The sequence below is a fragment of the Martes martes genome (genome assembly GCF_963455335.1).
Source record: "Martes martes genome assembly, contig: scaffold_274, whole genome shotgun sequence".
In the NCBI taxonomy this organism is placed as follows: domain Eukaryota; kingdom Metazoa; phylum Chordata; class Mammalia; order Carnivora; family Mustelidae; genus Martes; species Martes martes.
In genome coordinates, this window is record NW_027666556.1 from 51465 (window position 1) to 67379 (window position 15915).

At 52.3% G+C, this 15915-nt stretch overlaps 1 protein-coding gene across 1 annotated transcript; it reads right to left on the bottom strand.

Annotated features, from left to right (window-relative positions):
• Window positions 1-447: 447 nt before the first annotated feature.
• ZSCAN9 (zinc finger and SCAN domain containing 9) lies at window positions 448-14059 on the bottom strand (the record flags this gene model as incomplete). Its single annotated transcript, XM_080831493.1, is given in 10 exon segments — window positions 448-756; window positions 1006-1067; window positions 6295-6350; window positions 6998-7049; window positions 7145-7537; window positions 7615-7654; window positions 7738-8348; window positions 13340-13505; window positions 13640-14038; window positions 14042-14059. Coding segments are annotated over 10 exon segments (2106 nt in total).
• Between the last annotated feature and the right edge of the window lie 1856 nt (window positions 14060-15915).

A 15915-nucleotide genomic window follows, 5' to 3' on the forward strand; every position in this document is an offset into this window, starting at 1 on the left:
GAAGTGAGGAGGGACCTGCAGGTACTGTGCAAGGTTGTGAAATGGCGCTGAAGAAACCTTCAGAGATCCTGTGCCTGGACACGGGCCACCAGTGTACTGGTGTACTGAGCTAGCTACTTCTCTTTCTTAAAGATCTTATATTCATTTGAGAGCGAGAGAAAGCCTGAGTGGTGGGGAAGGGCAGAGAGAGGGAGAAGCAGACTCCCCGCTGAGCAGGAGTGGGAGGATGCGGGAGTTGATCCCAAGACCCCAGGATCATGACCTGATCCGAAAGCAGACGCTTACCGACTGAGCCAAGGTGTCCCTACCTATTTCTGTGTAACACATTACTTCAAAACTCAGTGGCTCGAAACGGTATTTATTATCTTTCACCAATTCCCACAGTTCAGGAACTCAGGAATACAGGAAGTAGGTAATTCTAGCTCAGGGTCTCCCACGAGGTTCCAGTCAAGGCCCAGCCAAGGCTGCTGTTGTCCTGGACCGGGGCGCCAGGACTTCCTCCCAACAGGGTTCGCCAGCACGGCCGGCCCGCAGGAGGCCTCGGTTCTCTCGGGGCCTGTCCCCCCGGGGCTCACTGAGCGCGAGGGCCTGGCGCTCGCTTCTCTCCGGGAACGACCTGTGAGGCAGCCGGACGCCCCGTTCTTCCACGATCTGTGATCTAGCCTCGCGCGTCACGCCCCACTCCCCAGTCCGGCTGGGAGAAGTGACAACTCGGCTCACACAGTGTCGGGTTCCCGAGCGCTGAGAAACCAGCAACTGTCCCGGATGCAGGAGAGAGGGGAGGGCGGACTGCGGACCCTGACTGGAGAGACCACAGAATCCAGGCAGAGAAGGTGTGGGAAGCAGACACTCAAGAGCAGTGACTGTCGCCACCAAGCGAGGGTAGGAAAGCCCGAACAGGAATGGAGGCGCGGCCGGAGGCTCCGTGTGGGCAACTCTGAGAGTCTGTAAGAACTCCAGGGAGCTCCAGTCCCAGGGCGACCCCCTCAATACTGTGTGTTTTACCTCCAGGAGCTTGGCCAGGTTTCCACAAGGAACAGCAGAGAAAAACGCCTTGGTGCTTCCAGCTGGAGGAGAGGAAAGCGAACCATTTTTAGATATGCCAGAGCATCCTGTTCTTTTTAATAAAGCCTGCCTTCAGGGGAGACTAGTTAACCCAAGCTTAACCTGCCGGGGAGCTATCAGATCCTCCCTGACCTGGGGGGAGACAAATCCCCAACTCGGCCAGCTCTAGCCTTCCTTGTGGGAGAAAGGAATCACCGGTCACAGCCACCATGTCCCAGTGGAGACGAGAGGACACTAAGGAACGCTTGTGAAGTTCAGTCCAGACACAAAGGTTCACTGAGAGCAAAATTCAACTGAGTACATTTTCAAGATCTTATTGGCTTTATTCAGCAATTCCTGAATTGGGCAGCACCCCATATATCAGAGGGAGAGGAGCCACGCAAACCGGAAGATTAAACGCAGAGGGTCTGGGAACAGGGAAGCTACTCTGGGCAGAAAAAGTGGGTTGGTCATTCCCGGGACACGTTCCTGTAGCGGCAACAGGCTCCTACCAGGCACATACCCTAACTAGCCCTGACCAGCTGATTCCTGATCAACTGGTTTACTTGTGATTCCAGTTCGAGGAGAGCCAAAATGGTATTTAAGTTACATCTCAGTTTGATGATGTGAGGCTTAGCATAGGTGACTGCATCTGGGGCAGCTGTCTTACCAGTTTTTTTTTTTTAAGATTTTATTTATTTATTTGAGAGAGAAAGCACAAGCAGGGGGAGGAGCAGGTAGAGGGAGATGCAGATTCTCTGCTGTGTAGGGAGACCCACACGGGGCTTGATCCCAGGACCTTGAGATCATGACCAGAGCCTAAGGGAGATGCTTAAACAACTGAGCCACCCAGGCATCCCTGTCTTGTTTTTAGTAAGAGAATACTTTTGGGGCACCTGGGTGGCTCAGTTGGTTAAGTGACCGACTCTTGATTCGGCTCAGATCATGCTCTCAGGGTCATGGGATTTAGCTCCAACTTAGGCTCTGTGCTGGCTGTAGAGTCTGCTTGGGATTCTCTCTGCCCCTTCCCCCAACTCTCCCCCACCCTGCCCATGCACGTGCTATAAGACAAATTAACTAATTAATTAATAATAATAATATAAAATAATAATAGACTGCTTCCCACACCTTGCCACCACATTGCTATTTTAAAGCACTTCCTTCTACTTAGTACATCTTGTCTGGCCCTCAAGAAAAAAAGGACAAGACATAACAAAAGGTAAAAAACACAATTTGAAAAGACAGCACAAGCATCAGAACGACACATGGCAGGAATGCTGAAATTATCAGACCATGAATTTAAAATAACTGTGAAAAATATGCTCAGGGCTCTAACAGAGAAAGCAGACAGTGTGCAAGAAGGTGCACCAGCAATCTCAGCAGACAGATGGAAATCTTAGGAAAGAACCAAAAAAGCAGCACTAGACATGAAAAGTGCTGTAACAAAACTGAAGAGTGCCTTTAATGGGCTCCCTAGAAAACCGGGCACAGATGAGGAAGGAATCTCTGAACCAGAGGATAAATTCGGCGGACGCTCAAGGAGAATGGAATTAGACTCTGCATTTAGAAGGCGGGAGTGTAAGGGAATTTGTAGATATATGTTAAAACCACAACAAACGGGGCACCTGGGTGGCTCAGATCGTAAAGCCTCTGCCTTTGGCTCACGGCTCAGGTCATGATCTCGGGGTCATGGGATCAAGCCCCCATCAGGCTCCCTGCTCCATGGGGGTTCTGCTTCTCCCTCTCCCTCTGCCTCTCCCCTCCCCTTGCTCGTTCTCTCTCTCTCTCAAATAAATAAATAAACAAAATCTTAAAAAAAAAAAAAAAAAAAGAACAACCCCATAGTGGCACTTCCAAGCCCTAGAACACAGGGCACTTCCACAGATAAACAAAATAATCTGTCTTGAGAATGAGCAATGGCAGAAAATAACGGACCACAGGAGTAAGCATTTACCCTGGAAAAAGTCTGCAGAAATGAGCAGCAGAGTTGGCTCACGAAGAGCTTCAGATATATAATGATCTGAAGGAAATGGTAAGATGTATTTAGAACATTTAACTATTTTTTAGACCCCTAGAAGCCATAAATGGAAAAATGGGATATAAAGTGAGAAGAGCAGACTGATTTGAAAAAATCAAATAAAACATTAGGAAATGAAATATATAGGCATTGAGATGAAAATCTACGTGAAATAAACAACATACTAAATATAGCTCATGGAGAATAAGTAAACCGTGAGGCTGATCTGAAGACATAGATCACAGAGAGATGAAGATCAGCAAAACACAATGGGAGTAAGAGACCCGGCGGACAGCGTGAGAAAGCCCGATCCCCCGGAGTAAGGGAGAGCCGAGAGAACCCCGAGGCACAGGCTGACTGAGAATCGCAGGAACGGACTGACGGAAGACCGAATTCTCAACTTGGAAGAAGCACTTCAAAGTGCCGAAAGGAAAGAACTGTCAGCGTCCCGAGCAGACAGTCCAGACGGCTCTTCCACTGCAAAGACACGGAAACCAACGCTCAAGGGAGAGAGTAAATGAAAGTATGTTCACACAAAGCCTAAGGGAACTCGCCATTGCCAAATCTTCAAGAAAGCCTCAGTGAGTAAAACCAACGTGTCAGAACACATAATGTGAAAATCTAATTAGTCACTGATTACAAAACCCAGTAATAATAATTGTAATGACAAGGTCGGGCGCCTGGGTGGCTCAGTTGGTTGAGCGACTGCCTTCGGCTCAGGTCATGATCCCGGACTTCCAGGATCGAGTCCCGCATTGGGCCCCCAGCTCCTTGGGGAGTCTGCTTCTCCCTCTGACCTTCTCCTCTCTCAAGCTCTCTCTCACTCATTCTCTCTCAAATAAATAAATAAAATCTTTAAAAAAAAAAAATAATTGTAATGACAAGGTCAACCTGAGGTCAAGTGTAACTAAAGTACTAATCAACAGTCGCAGCTCCTGGGAGGCATTCAGGTTTCGTGCAGTATCACACAGAAGGGCACACACACAGATTAGATTCATAATCTCAGAAATCAGGTGGGCATGCGGAAATTGTATGTGTCACCAGTAAAAAGAAAGACTAAAAATATATGATTTTCAAACATGTAAATGGGAGAAAGAGAAGAAAATATAAATTAACCAACATAAAACAGGAACAGAGAAAAAATGAAAGAAAGACCATGGAAAAGGAAAGGCAAAATTGGGTGGTAGCAATAAACTGATAATTAAATTGATGAGTTAAAAGACAAGATTAAACATAAGAAATCTTATAAAGAGTTGGGCCACCTGGGTGGCTCAGTTGTTAAGCATCTGCTTTCAACTCAGGTCATGATCCAGGGTCCTGGTATCAGGCCCCGCATCAGGCTACCGGTTCCCTGCTCAGTGGGGAGCCTGCTTTTCCCCCTCCCAATCCCCCTGCTTATGTTCCCTCTCTTGCTGTGTCTCTCTCTGCCAAATAAATCAATCAAATCTTTTTTTTTTAAAGGAAATTTTATAAAGTAATTAAAATCAATTAAAAATTCTAGTTCTCGGGGCGCCTGGGTGGTTCAGTGGTTTGAAGCCTCTGCCTTCGGCTCGGGTCGTGATCTCGGGGTCCTGGGATCGAGTCCCGCATCGGGCTCTCTGCTCGGCAGGGGGCCTGCTTCCCTCTCTCTCTCTCTGCCTGCCTCTCTGCCTACTTGTGATCTCTGTCTGTCAAATAAATAAATAAAATCTTAAAAAAAAAAATTCTAGTTCTTAGGAATGCAAATCTATGCAATAAAAGTATATAAATTGGAAAGCAAGAAATTATAAAATCAGGATTCAAGATAATGTCCTTTAACTGGGAAATTTGGGTGACAAAGATGAGGGATGCCGAGTGATTGGCCATACAGGTGTTTTTCGAGATCTTTTGTTTGTGTTAATAACGACACATTAATGAGTGCTAAGTACTGAATTAGCTACCTAACTAACTACCAAACTAATAAATCAAAAGCATGGTATTCATGGACCAATGATGAGTGTATGTGATAAATCATACCAAGGATTATAATTAACCCAATTTTGTACACAGGCTCTCCTTATTTCCAAAAAGGAAATAATTTTATTTTAAAATAGAGGATGGGGGCGCCTGGGTGGCTCAGTGGGTTAGAGCCTCTGCCTTCGGCTCAGGTCATGATCCCAGGGTCCTGGGATTGAGTCCCACATCGGGCTCTCTGCTCCACGGGGAGCCTGCTTCCCTTCCTCTCTCTCTCTCTCTGCGTGCCTTTCTGCCCACTTGTGATCTCTGTCTATCAAATAAGTAAATAAAATCTTTGGGAAAAAAATTAAAAATAGAGGATGGGGGATGCCTGAGTGGCTCAGTTGGTTAAGCGGCTGCCTTCGACTCAGGTCATGATCCCAGGGTCCTGGGATTGAGTCCCGCATCTGGCTCCTTGCTCAGCGAGGAGCCTGCTTCTCTCTCTGCCTCTGCCTGCCACTCTGCCTGCTTGTGCTCTCTCTCTCTCTCTGACAAATAAATAAACAAAATCTTAAAAAAATAAAAAAAAATTGGAGTAGAGGATGGGAAAGTGACACTAGGCTAATATTCTCTAAAAGAAATTATTCATGATAAAGAATTCTTGCAAATGAGGAGGGAATATTCTTAATGTTATGAGGATAATTATCAGAAACACAAAGAAAATATTATTTTTTGCCAAATCATTAGATACATCCATTCAAAATTAGGAATAAGATAAGGATGACCAATAGTATGACTCCTGCTCCACACTGTGCTGGAGAGACTGGCTCATGCATCACAATTAGAGAAAAGAGCAAAGGAAGAAATAAAACTCCTTATTCACAGTAACAGTATTATATAAACATACAGGTATGTTTAGTTCTCAGGCAGAGCTAAGAAACATGATGTGTTAAGAGCAGCCACTGGAGGTGGTGGGGCTGTGTTATGGACTGAATATTTGTGTGTTTCCCTCTTACATACCTACGTTAAAATTAACTCCACAATGTGATGGTATTTGGACATGGGGCCTTTGGGAGGTAATTAGGGTCAGACGAAGTCATAAGGATGGGATTAGTGCCCTTTTAAGAAGATTGCTCTCTGTCTTTGTCTCTGTCTGCCTCTCTGTCTCTGAGCCTCAGTTTGTCTGTCCGTCTCTCTCACTCCCCTTCCCTCCCCCAGGCACACACGAGAGGTGCTGTGAGCACAAAGGAAGGTGCAGTCACCTAAGCCTGAGCTGGTGCCCTGAAGCATACCTCCCAGTCTCCAGGACTGAGGGATACCTGGCTGCCATGTGAGCCTCCTGCTGGCCAGCACCAGTCCCAGCGCCAGCACCAGCCTGCCAGGTGCCAGGGGGCAGGGGCATCAGTGTGGGTTGGGGAGTCGCTGGGAAAGGAGAACTCCTACACCGATTTGGTAGAAAGACTGTTGCAAGACAAATTTATGTTACATGTGAACTAAATGCTCAGTTCAGGGAAAACAGGGAATTCTACGCAGGACACATCTTCACTTTTTAATATTAACTTGCTTTTTTCTCTCTGCTGCCCTGATCCAAGTATTAATTTATTTCTAAAGCCCACATGACAGCAGTCTGTAATATACTTTTTTTTAAAAAAATGGAGGTAAAAGAAAAAGTCCCACAAGCATTTTAACTAAGGCGGTCTCTCACTGCTGTCCAACCCTCCTTTTGCCTTGTTATAGATCATATTCAAATTTAGTAATAATGTCACCTTTTGGAGTACGGTGAGAGCTGTCCGTGGTCCTGCGCCCTGCCCCACGCCCAGCCAGCGCTCCCCTCCCCTGGCCACCAGGAGTGACGACTTCCTGGGCCACCCACTCAGTAGAGAAAGGAGAAAAAGGAGAGGCAGACTCGGTTCAAGAAGGGGTGTCGGGAACCTGGGTGGCTCAATCGGTTAAGCAGCTGCCTTCGGCTCAGGTCCAGTAAAAAATTTTAGAAAATAAATAAATAAAGCACAAGCACCTTACGTGGCTGGTGACCCAAATCCGCGGGCGGCCTTGGACTCGGGACACAGCCGGCCTGCAAAGCGCGGACGAGAGGGGCAAGCACGGGGGCCTGTCGGGCGACCGCGCTCCGCGGACACAGCCGGGCGGCCCAGGGAAGCCGGGCGGCACCGTGAACACCGGGGAGCGAAGCCCGAAGCCGGCTCCCCCGGAACGCGCGGGTGCGGCACGAAGAGCGCACGGACACTCGGTCTTCCGAGAGCTCACACGGTTCCGAAACAGAAGTCCAGGCGCCTAGGCGCGTCCGCGCGTCGCCCTCGCCGGCCAGACGGACGAGGACGGCGCCACTTCCCGGCGGGCTGCGCTCCCGGAACCGGTAGCAGCGGCGACCGCGCGGGCCGGGCCGCGCAGGGGACAGGGACGCCGCGGGCCGATTACCGTCGCCCGTCCGCAGCTCCGCGCGCTCGCCAGGAGCTCCGACCCACACAGACCCTGAGGCCGGGGTCTGGCCGCGCGACTTACCACGCGCCCGGGAAGGTCTGGCCGCGCTCTCGACGCCGCGGCCTGCGGGGGGCGGGGGCAGGGCGGCCCGGGAGCGGGTGAAGGAGCCCGAGCGAAAGCAGCAGCTCCGGACACCGCACCTCCGTCTTCGCGTGTGCGCAGCCCGCAGGCCAGCGCTTGCTGCAGACGCAGCGGCACGCGAACGTGGCCCGCGACCGGGGAGGCCCGCGACCGGGGAGGCCCGCCGCCAGCGACCACTAGACCGGCGCGGCCGCCGCGTGCGTCTTGTGGTGGCGGCTGAGGTTGCAGCGGCGGTTGAAGCTCTTCCCGCACTGGCCGCACCGGTGGGGCCGCTCGCCCGTGTGGCTCCGCTGGTGCTCGACGAGGAACGAGCGCCGACCGTAGCTCTTCCCGCACTGGCCGCACCGGTGGGGCCGCTCGGCCACGTGGGTCCGCTGGTGCTGGACGAGGCCCGCGCTCTGGCTGAAGGCCTTGCCGCACTCGGCGCAGCGGTAGCGCTTCTGTACGCTGTGGATCCCGCGGTGGTTGAAGAGACCCGAGCTCCGACTGAAGGTCTTCCCACACTCGTCACACTCATACGGCCTCTCCCCAGTGTGGATCCTCCGATGGCGAACAAGGCCTGCGCTCTGGGCGAAGCTCTTCCCACACGCGTCACACTTGTGCCATCGCTCCCCTCGGAGGCCGCCCCAGCGCCCCGCTGCCCAACCCGCAGGGTCACCGGATTCTCCATGTTGGGGATCCTGGGGGGATTCCTCCAAAGTCTGTCCGTAAAATATTTCCCCATGGAACACCACTGTCTTAGGACAGTCTTTTCTCAGCACCAGCTCTCTGTCCTCAGCCTTGGTCATTGCATCTGAAACAGAGGAGACCAGGCAAATGTCATTTGTTTCCCGAGTCTATGGGAGGGTCACTGTGTGCACAAAAGGACAGGTGGCTCCGAACCTGATGTGGCCCCATATCGCAGAGCAGAGAGGAGGTTAGAAACAGGAGGGCTGGGGTGCCTGGATGGTTCAGTCCTAAGTGCCTCGGGCTCAGGTTGTGATCCCTGGGGTCTTGATTTAAAACCCCACATTGGGCTCCCTACTCCGCAGGAAGCCTGCTTTCTCCCTCTCCCATTCCCCCTGCTTGTGTTCCCTCTCTCGCTGTGTCTCTCTGTCAAATAAATAAAGTCTTAAAAAACAGCAGGGTCAGTGTGGTAACACCTTCCAGGTAACAAGAAGTCTGGCCTCCTTGGCAAAATGTGGCTCAGTCCAACCTTACTTGGCCTCGGCCTGGACAGAATTCTTCCTATGTCTTCATGGGGAGGGGTGGGTCAAGACCAGGGTGGCTTCACTTAGTTCTCCCTTAGAACTCCCTCACCATGGGGCACCTGGTGGCTCAGTGGGCTCAGGTCATGATCCGGGGTCCCGGGATTGAGCCCTGGATCGGGCTCCGGGCTCAGAACGCAGTCTGCTTGAGATTCTCTCTGTCCCTCTACCCCTACCCCCATTCACACACAAGCTCTCTAAAAAACAGGTAAATAAAAATTTAAAAAAAAAAAGCCCTCCCCCCTTTTAAAGTGGGGAGCCTCACAGTGACCAAGGGAAGTCACCCACGTACTTATGCATTCCTTTATGGGACAAGTATTCAATCCCACCATTCCAGGGGCGTCAGGAGTACTTGACAACTGTGAAATCAGCACCACCCCAGGTGTGTTCCCCACACAGGGCCTTTACTGGCTCCACTCAGATGGCAACAAGTCTCCCTCCCTCGTTCCTTCAAATTTTCACTCAGCTCCCACTTCCTTACTTCTCCCTACTACTGCAATCAGCTCGCCACCCACCGCACTCACAGTCTCCCTCCCCTGCTTCCGTTCTGCCTGACGCCACAGCTTGCCACCCTCTAACACCCTGCATCACCTCCGTGTTTGTCTCCCCCTTGCCACAATCTAATCTCCATGATAGCAGGATCTTTCTGTTTTGTTCCTTGAATCATGGGTGGCACAGGCAGTTTTCAATAAATATTTGTTGAATGAATAAAAGAAAGCATTAAACCAATCCTACTACGACGGCCTCAAATGACAGCCCAGGGACAGGCACCTGCAGCAAACATTCCTGACAGAACTGGCCCCTACTGGATATCGTCCAGCCAACCCCAGCAGACCCGGAGGAGTTGAAGGTAAGAATGGAGACAGACAGACCCAAACTGTCCAAACACCTTGGAGTAGCCCCGTATCCTCGGGATGTCTTGGGCTCCGCAGGTAGGACTGTTTGGGGAAGCCGTCAGGAAGACATGACTGCCAAGGGACCCGTGAGCCGGACCCCGACCACAGGAAGCTCCTCAGCCCCTCCTGTGTCCTGGAATGTGGGTTCCACCTGACTGCCCCACTCCCAGGAGACACCCCAGGGCCAGTGACAGTGACAGTGACAAGAGGACACCACCATCTGGCTAGTACACAAGACTGAAGCCAGATAAGGGCTCTGCATAAACTTTTACGATGGGTGTGGCGATCTACTCACGCTGCCACTACCCAGAAGAGCCTCCCGTGTAGGCCTCCTTTGCTTATTAAAACCACCGCCTGCGGCTGTCTTTGGTCTCTCCCTACCCGCCATAGGAGGGCGCTGGTTTCAGCTTACTCCTGGGAAGCTCCCACAGAGCCCGAGCACCAACAGATTCCTTCCCTGCAAACCAGAGAGCCCAAGATCAGCCTCCAGGCCTCCTCTTTTTACCAAAACATCCAGCTCTTTCTCCCACATCTGACTATTGTCCCTCACACACCTGAAAGGAGCCTCTGCGGACTCCTCTGTTGCTAGACCGTGTTCTCCTGCTCCTTTTGGCTGGGGGATGACAACAGGTCTGGAAAACAGAAATGCATCTGCAGGGAAGTAACAGGCCACGAGTGGGATCAGTATTGCCCTTCTGCCTTCACACTTAACATTTGAAATGTACGAGAGAACTGTGTAGAATATAAAAACAAAGACACTTCTCACCTTCTATTACCATTTACACAGCCTCCGGTGACTCACAAAGCACCGCACAACTGTTTTCAAACTAACGCACCACAAAACGCCCTGAGGTTATTACCCCACCTCCTGAAAGAAGTGAATAGCAAATAAAAGGCAAACACAGAGCATGACAGACTGCACCTACGCAGAGAAAGTCTGGAAAATACACAGCAATTTGACAAGAGTGGTTAGTCCTGGGGAATAAAATTTGGAGAACTTTCATGTTTTACTATGTAAACTGCTATATTATTTGAATTTTTTACCATCAGCTGTTCTTTTTGTTGTTGTTGTTAAGATTTTATTTATTTATTTAACAGAGATCACAAGTAGGCAGAGAGGCAGGCAGAGAGAGGAAGGGAGGCAGGCTCCCTGCTGAGCAGAGAGCCGAATACACTGGGATCGATCCTGGGGACCCTGGGATCATGATCTGAGTGGAAGGCGGAGGCTTTTAACCCACTGAGCCACCCAGGTGCCCCACCATCAGCAGTTCTAAAAGGAACTCACACTCAGTGATACAAAGTAACCTTACATGTTGCTTAGTTTAAAAAAAAATGAAGAGCTGGAACTTGGATTCAGTCCTTTTGATCTCAAACACTGTCGCTTTGCAAAACTGGCTTTTCCTGAAGTCCTGTAAGAGAACTCTGATTTGTAGATGCCCTCAGGACACACTCCTGCGGCCACAGGAAATGTTTAATGAATGACTGGATGGAGGGAGGGAGTGATGGACAAAGAGGAGGAAGGACTTGCTCATATGGGCTTCCTGAAAGAAGGGGCTCCCAGTAGGGTTCTAGATGCCATTCAGAAGGCAGAAGAAAGGAAAAGATGGCTGGAAAATAAAAAGCACAAGTTCACGGGGAGATGAAGAAGAAACAAAAGAACAGACTGCAAAGATATTCATGAAGGAGGAAAGTGAAACCAAAGGATTTTTTAAAGGATATATTTATTTTATATATATAGAGAGAGAGGGCACAAGTGTGGGAAGGGGCAGAGGGAGAGAGAGAGCAAATCTCCAGCAGACTCCCCACGGAGTACAGAGCCCTGAGATCACGACCTGAGCAGAAATCAAGAATGGACACTTAGGGACGCCTGGGTGGCTCATTGGTTGAGCAACTGCCTTCGGCTCAGGTCATGATCCTGGAGTCCCAGGATCAAGTCCCACATCGGGCTCCCTGCTTGGCAGTGAGTCTGCTCTCCCTCTGAGCTCTCCACTCTCACACTCTGTCTCTCAAATAAATAAATAAACTTAAAAAAAAAAAAAAGGACACTTAACGGACTGAGCCACCCAGGTGCCCAGAAACCAAAGGACTTTCAATCGGACGAGTGCAGAGGAGCCAGAGGAAGGTCCGCTGAGTAACAAAAGTCACCCAAAAATAATTTTTTAATTTAAGTCAACAGACGTGTCCCAAATGGCAGAAATCCGGGATAACCATACGACCGCTAGGGCAGACGGAATAAACAGGCGGGAGGCAGCGCAGCCAGGGAAGCCCGGCTTTGCTCCGCACGGGGACGGCGGGAAAACGGGACCAGCGGACGCGCCGCCCCGCGGACCGCCGGGTGGCCACGCCTCCGCAAGAGGTGACGCCGGCCGGTGTGAGAAATCAGACGGAAGCCGCGGCGGCGCCGGCCAGGACAGGAAGGCAGCTGGCTCGGCCGCGTGTGCCCAGGACGGCAGCCACCACGACGTGCTCCGCCGGGGAGCGGCAGAGGCTGGTTCCACTGGACTCCCGCATCCGGTCCGCCAGGCCCTGGGCGTGCTTACGGCGCTCCCCCGCAGCGCCCCCCGCAGCGCCCCCCCCCAGCGCTCCCCCGCAGCGCCCCCCCCAGCGCTCCCCCGCGGCGCTCCCCCGCAGCGCCCCCCCCAGCGCTCCCCCGCGGCGCTCCCCCGCAGCGCCCCCCCCCCGCAGCACTCCCCCGCGGCGCCCCCCCCCAGCGCTCCCCCGCGGCGCCCCCCCCCAGCGCTCCCCCGCGGCGCTCCCCCGCAGCGCCGGCCAGCCGGGGCCAGCCTGCCAAGTGCCTTCCCTCAGCCGGTCGCGTTCAGTGCTACAACCCCCTTCTGTGGCGTGCACTTGCTTGACAGTTGTGTCAGCTTTCTTCTGCCCAGTCACGTGATGAAGCCCCGACTGTATTTAGAACTAGGGGCTTTTAGGAAAGTAATTCGGGTAATTCAGGGCCCTGATCCAACAGGACTGATGTCCTTAAAAGGGGAAGAAACACCAGAGCTTTCTCTCCCTCCTGCTCTCTCCCTCTCTCACTCCCTCACTTCCCCCTTCCCCCACCCCAAGAGACACACGCTCAGAGAAAGGAACCTGTGAGAACAAAGCAAGAAGGTGGCCGTCACCAAGCCAGGAAGACAGGTCTCACCAACAGCCCACCCTGCAGGCACCACGATCTTGGACATCAGCCTCCAGAACTGTGAGAAGATAAATGTCTGCTGTGTAAGCCCCTCGGTGTCTATTACGAGCGCCCGAGCAGACTAAGGCGATGCTACGATCAACCCCACTCTGGAGATGAGGGAACTGAGAGCAAATGGTTAAGTGACCTGCCCACGTACAAGCAGCTTCCAGAGGCAAAGCCAGGATCTGATCCTGTCTATACAGCAATTCTCTAAAGCTTCTCCCCACAGGGATTCCTGGAGGCCTCCCTGAGCTGCCATGTGCCAGGAGACCAGAGCCTCCAGGATGGGACTGGGGGGGGGAGCCTGAGCGTGAGGTAAGGGGACACAGTGAGCGCACCGTGCACCAGAAACATGGAGCATTGCTTCACGTGGCAAAGGGACTTCTGATCACCTGGCTCCTTGGGTCTGGGCTTTTTATTTTTATTTGTTTTTGCTTGGCGGGGGGGAGGGAGGGCTGCTCAGCACCAGAAAAATCCTGTCCCTCACCTGTCTCTCCAACAGCGTGGGGATGCTGAGCAGTGTCACAGGTGAGCTGGGGCTCCTCAGGCCCGGACTGGAGGCTCAGTGGAGTCGGTGCTCCCAGAGGCACTTCTTCAGAGAGGACTTCTTGCCCCTGGGTGTAGGCCACCACCTGGGAACAAAGAGATGAGATTTGACTTCCCGGAAAGTACCAGGAAACAGGGTTAGAGTTAGTCAAGGGGATACAAAACAACAGATTCAAGAGTCATGCACATGTACTTTTTCTTGGCAGATCTCCCTTCCTACCTCATGTTGTGGTTCATCGAGCTCCCTCTCCAGATCCTCCAGCAAAATCACAGCCTCATCCCCGCTCTCCGGCTGCTGCTCCCGCACCCAGCCCTGCAGCTCCTCGGGCAGGATGGTCAGGAACTGCTCCAGCACCAGCAGCTCCACGATCTGCTCCTTCGTGCTCACATGTGGCCTCAACCACTGGCGGCAGAGTTCCTGGAGTTGGGTGAGGGCCTCCCTGGGTCCAGGGGTCTCCTGGTAGCACAGCTGTCGAAAGCGCCTTCGGAAAATTTCCCTCCCCAGAAGAGAACTACGTTTCAGCCTGGACTCCTGCGTTTGGACACGACTTTCCATCTCCGCTTTCACTGTCAGAAGTTCTTCCCAAACTTCCGGAGCTTGCCCACCCAAGGGGAAAACCTACTTCGAGTCTGTATTCATGTTATCCTTGAAGAATTTAAAAAGCACCCTCCAGCTGGAGCTATGTTTTAGAAACACCTTTGAAGTTTCCCTCCTAAGCAGTAAAAAATCACCGTTTACACAGAAAAATGGCAATAGCTAATGCTGGGCCCTGATTATACAAGCAACCGTCACAGGTCCCAGGGCTCTTCACTGAAAGTAAAGTCACTTGTGGACCAAAGGATGGGAAGAATGGGGAATATAAAACCGTAATGTGCAAAAAGCATGCACTTTCAAGTCACTCAGAACTGGGTTTTATTCTGGCTCTAACATTTACTAATTCTGTGATCTTCAGCCAATTTCTTATCTTCTTTCAATCGCAGTCTCTCAAAGTGAAGAAACAGCAACGGAGAATGCTCATGTTGAAATCAGGGCCAAACAGTTCACTCAGAATGGTTAAAAAGCTCACTCATTATGTAAAAGTGAAATTAGACAAAGTATTCTTGTCTTTGAATGAACTTACTTTCATGGGACTCATGCTTTCAATACCAGACCACGGTTAATGCTCACACGACCCTCTGAAGTTTGATTAACAACCGCTGTTTCAGGAGATAGGAAAGGGAAGTCAAGGGAAGTTAAGTACGTTGCCTGAGGTCAAGTTCTTTGTGAGGACAGTCCTCAGAATCCACAGAAGCCCCGGTAGTGCCTGCGACCCGGGAAGCCTGTGGGTCTGCACAATGTCAGCAAGGGCAGCCCCGAAGCTGAATTCCCGCTGGACAGGCGCTGTGGTAGACACGCAGGGAGTGGGCCCCGGGCACGGGGGTGGGAACAGGACAGAGAGCCCCGGAGCACGCATCTCCAACAGGCTCCCCGTGCGTGCGCGCGCGCCAGGGCTCCAGAATCCCGCACCCCAAAGCCAGTCCGCTCACAGCCCCTTAACCCGCCCTCAGAACCAAAAGCTGAGGGGCTGAACGTTCTAGTCTGTGCTTACCCTCCCCGTCCCCGAGGCTGTCAGACTCCAGGCGTCTCCTGCCCAGTCAGACCCGCGGCCGCCTCTCCAGGGGGCGGCCCTCCAGCCCCGCGGTCCTCCCAGACCCTGCCCGCGCGACGTCCCCAAGCCGCGACGACGCGCCCTCTGCGGGGAAGGCTGCCCTGCCACGGCCCGCTCCCCGCCACGCCCGTCCGCCCAGGGGTCCCAGCGCCGACTCACGAGCACGGACCGAGGCCAGGAAGCGGAGAGCCCCGCGAGGGGTCGGCAGGGGCGCGCCAGCCGGAACAATGCGCCGCAGCGAGGAGGCCGCCCGCCGTGCGGGGCGCTGGGGGCGGGAGCACTTCCGGCCGCTCTAGGATTCCGCGTCTCGTCTCCCGCCTCCCGCGGCGGAGCACGTGGTTGCAATTTCGCGCGCGGGCGCGCGGAGCACACGTTTTAAACGGACGGAACGCTTGCAGCCGAGGCCATTAACTTGAAAATTCTTATTTTTTTAAACACTTTTTTTTTTAATTTTTATTTATTTATTTGACAGAGAGAGACATCACAAGTAGGCAGAGAGGCAGGCAGAAAGAGAGGAGGAAGCAGGCTCCCCGCTGAGCAGAGAGCCCGATGTGGGGCTCGATCCCAGGACCCTGAGATCATGACCTGAGCCGAAGGCAGAGGCTCAACCCACTGAGCCACCCAGGCGCCCCTTTTAAACACTTTTAAAAGAAGAATACATTACCTGTGATTTTTTTTTTTTTAAATCTCAAGCAATGCCAAAAATAATAAAGCAACAGTTGAAGTCCCATCCTGTCCCTCCTTCGTCCCACCTCCCTGAGGTGGCCCCTGTCACGGTTAGCTGGGGGTTCGCGCGTGTAATTCCCATCTCTCTCTCATACAGCAGATAGACAGGCATGAAGCTATT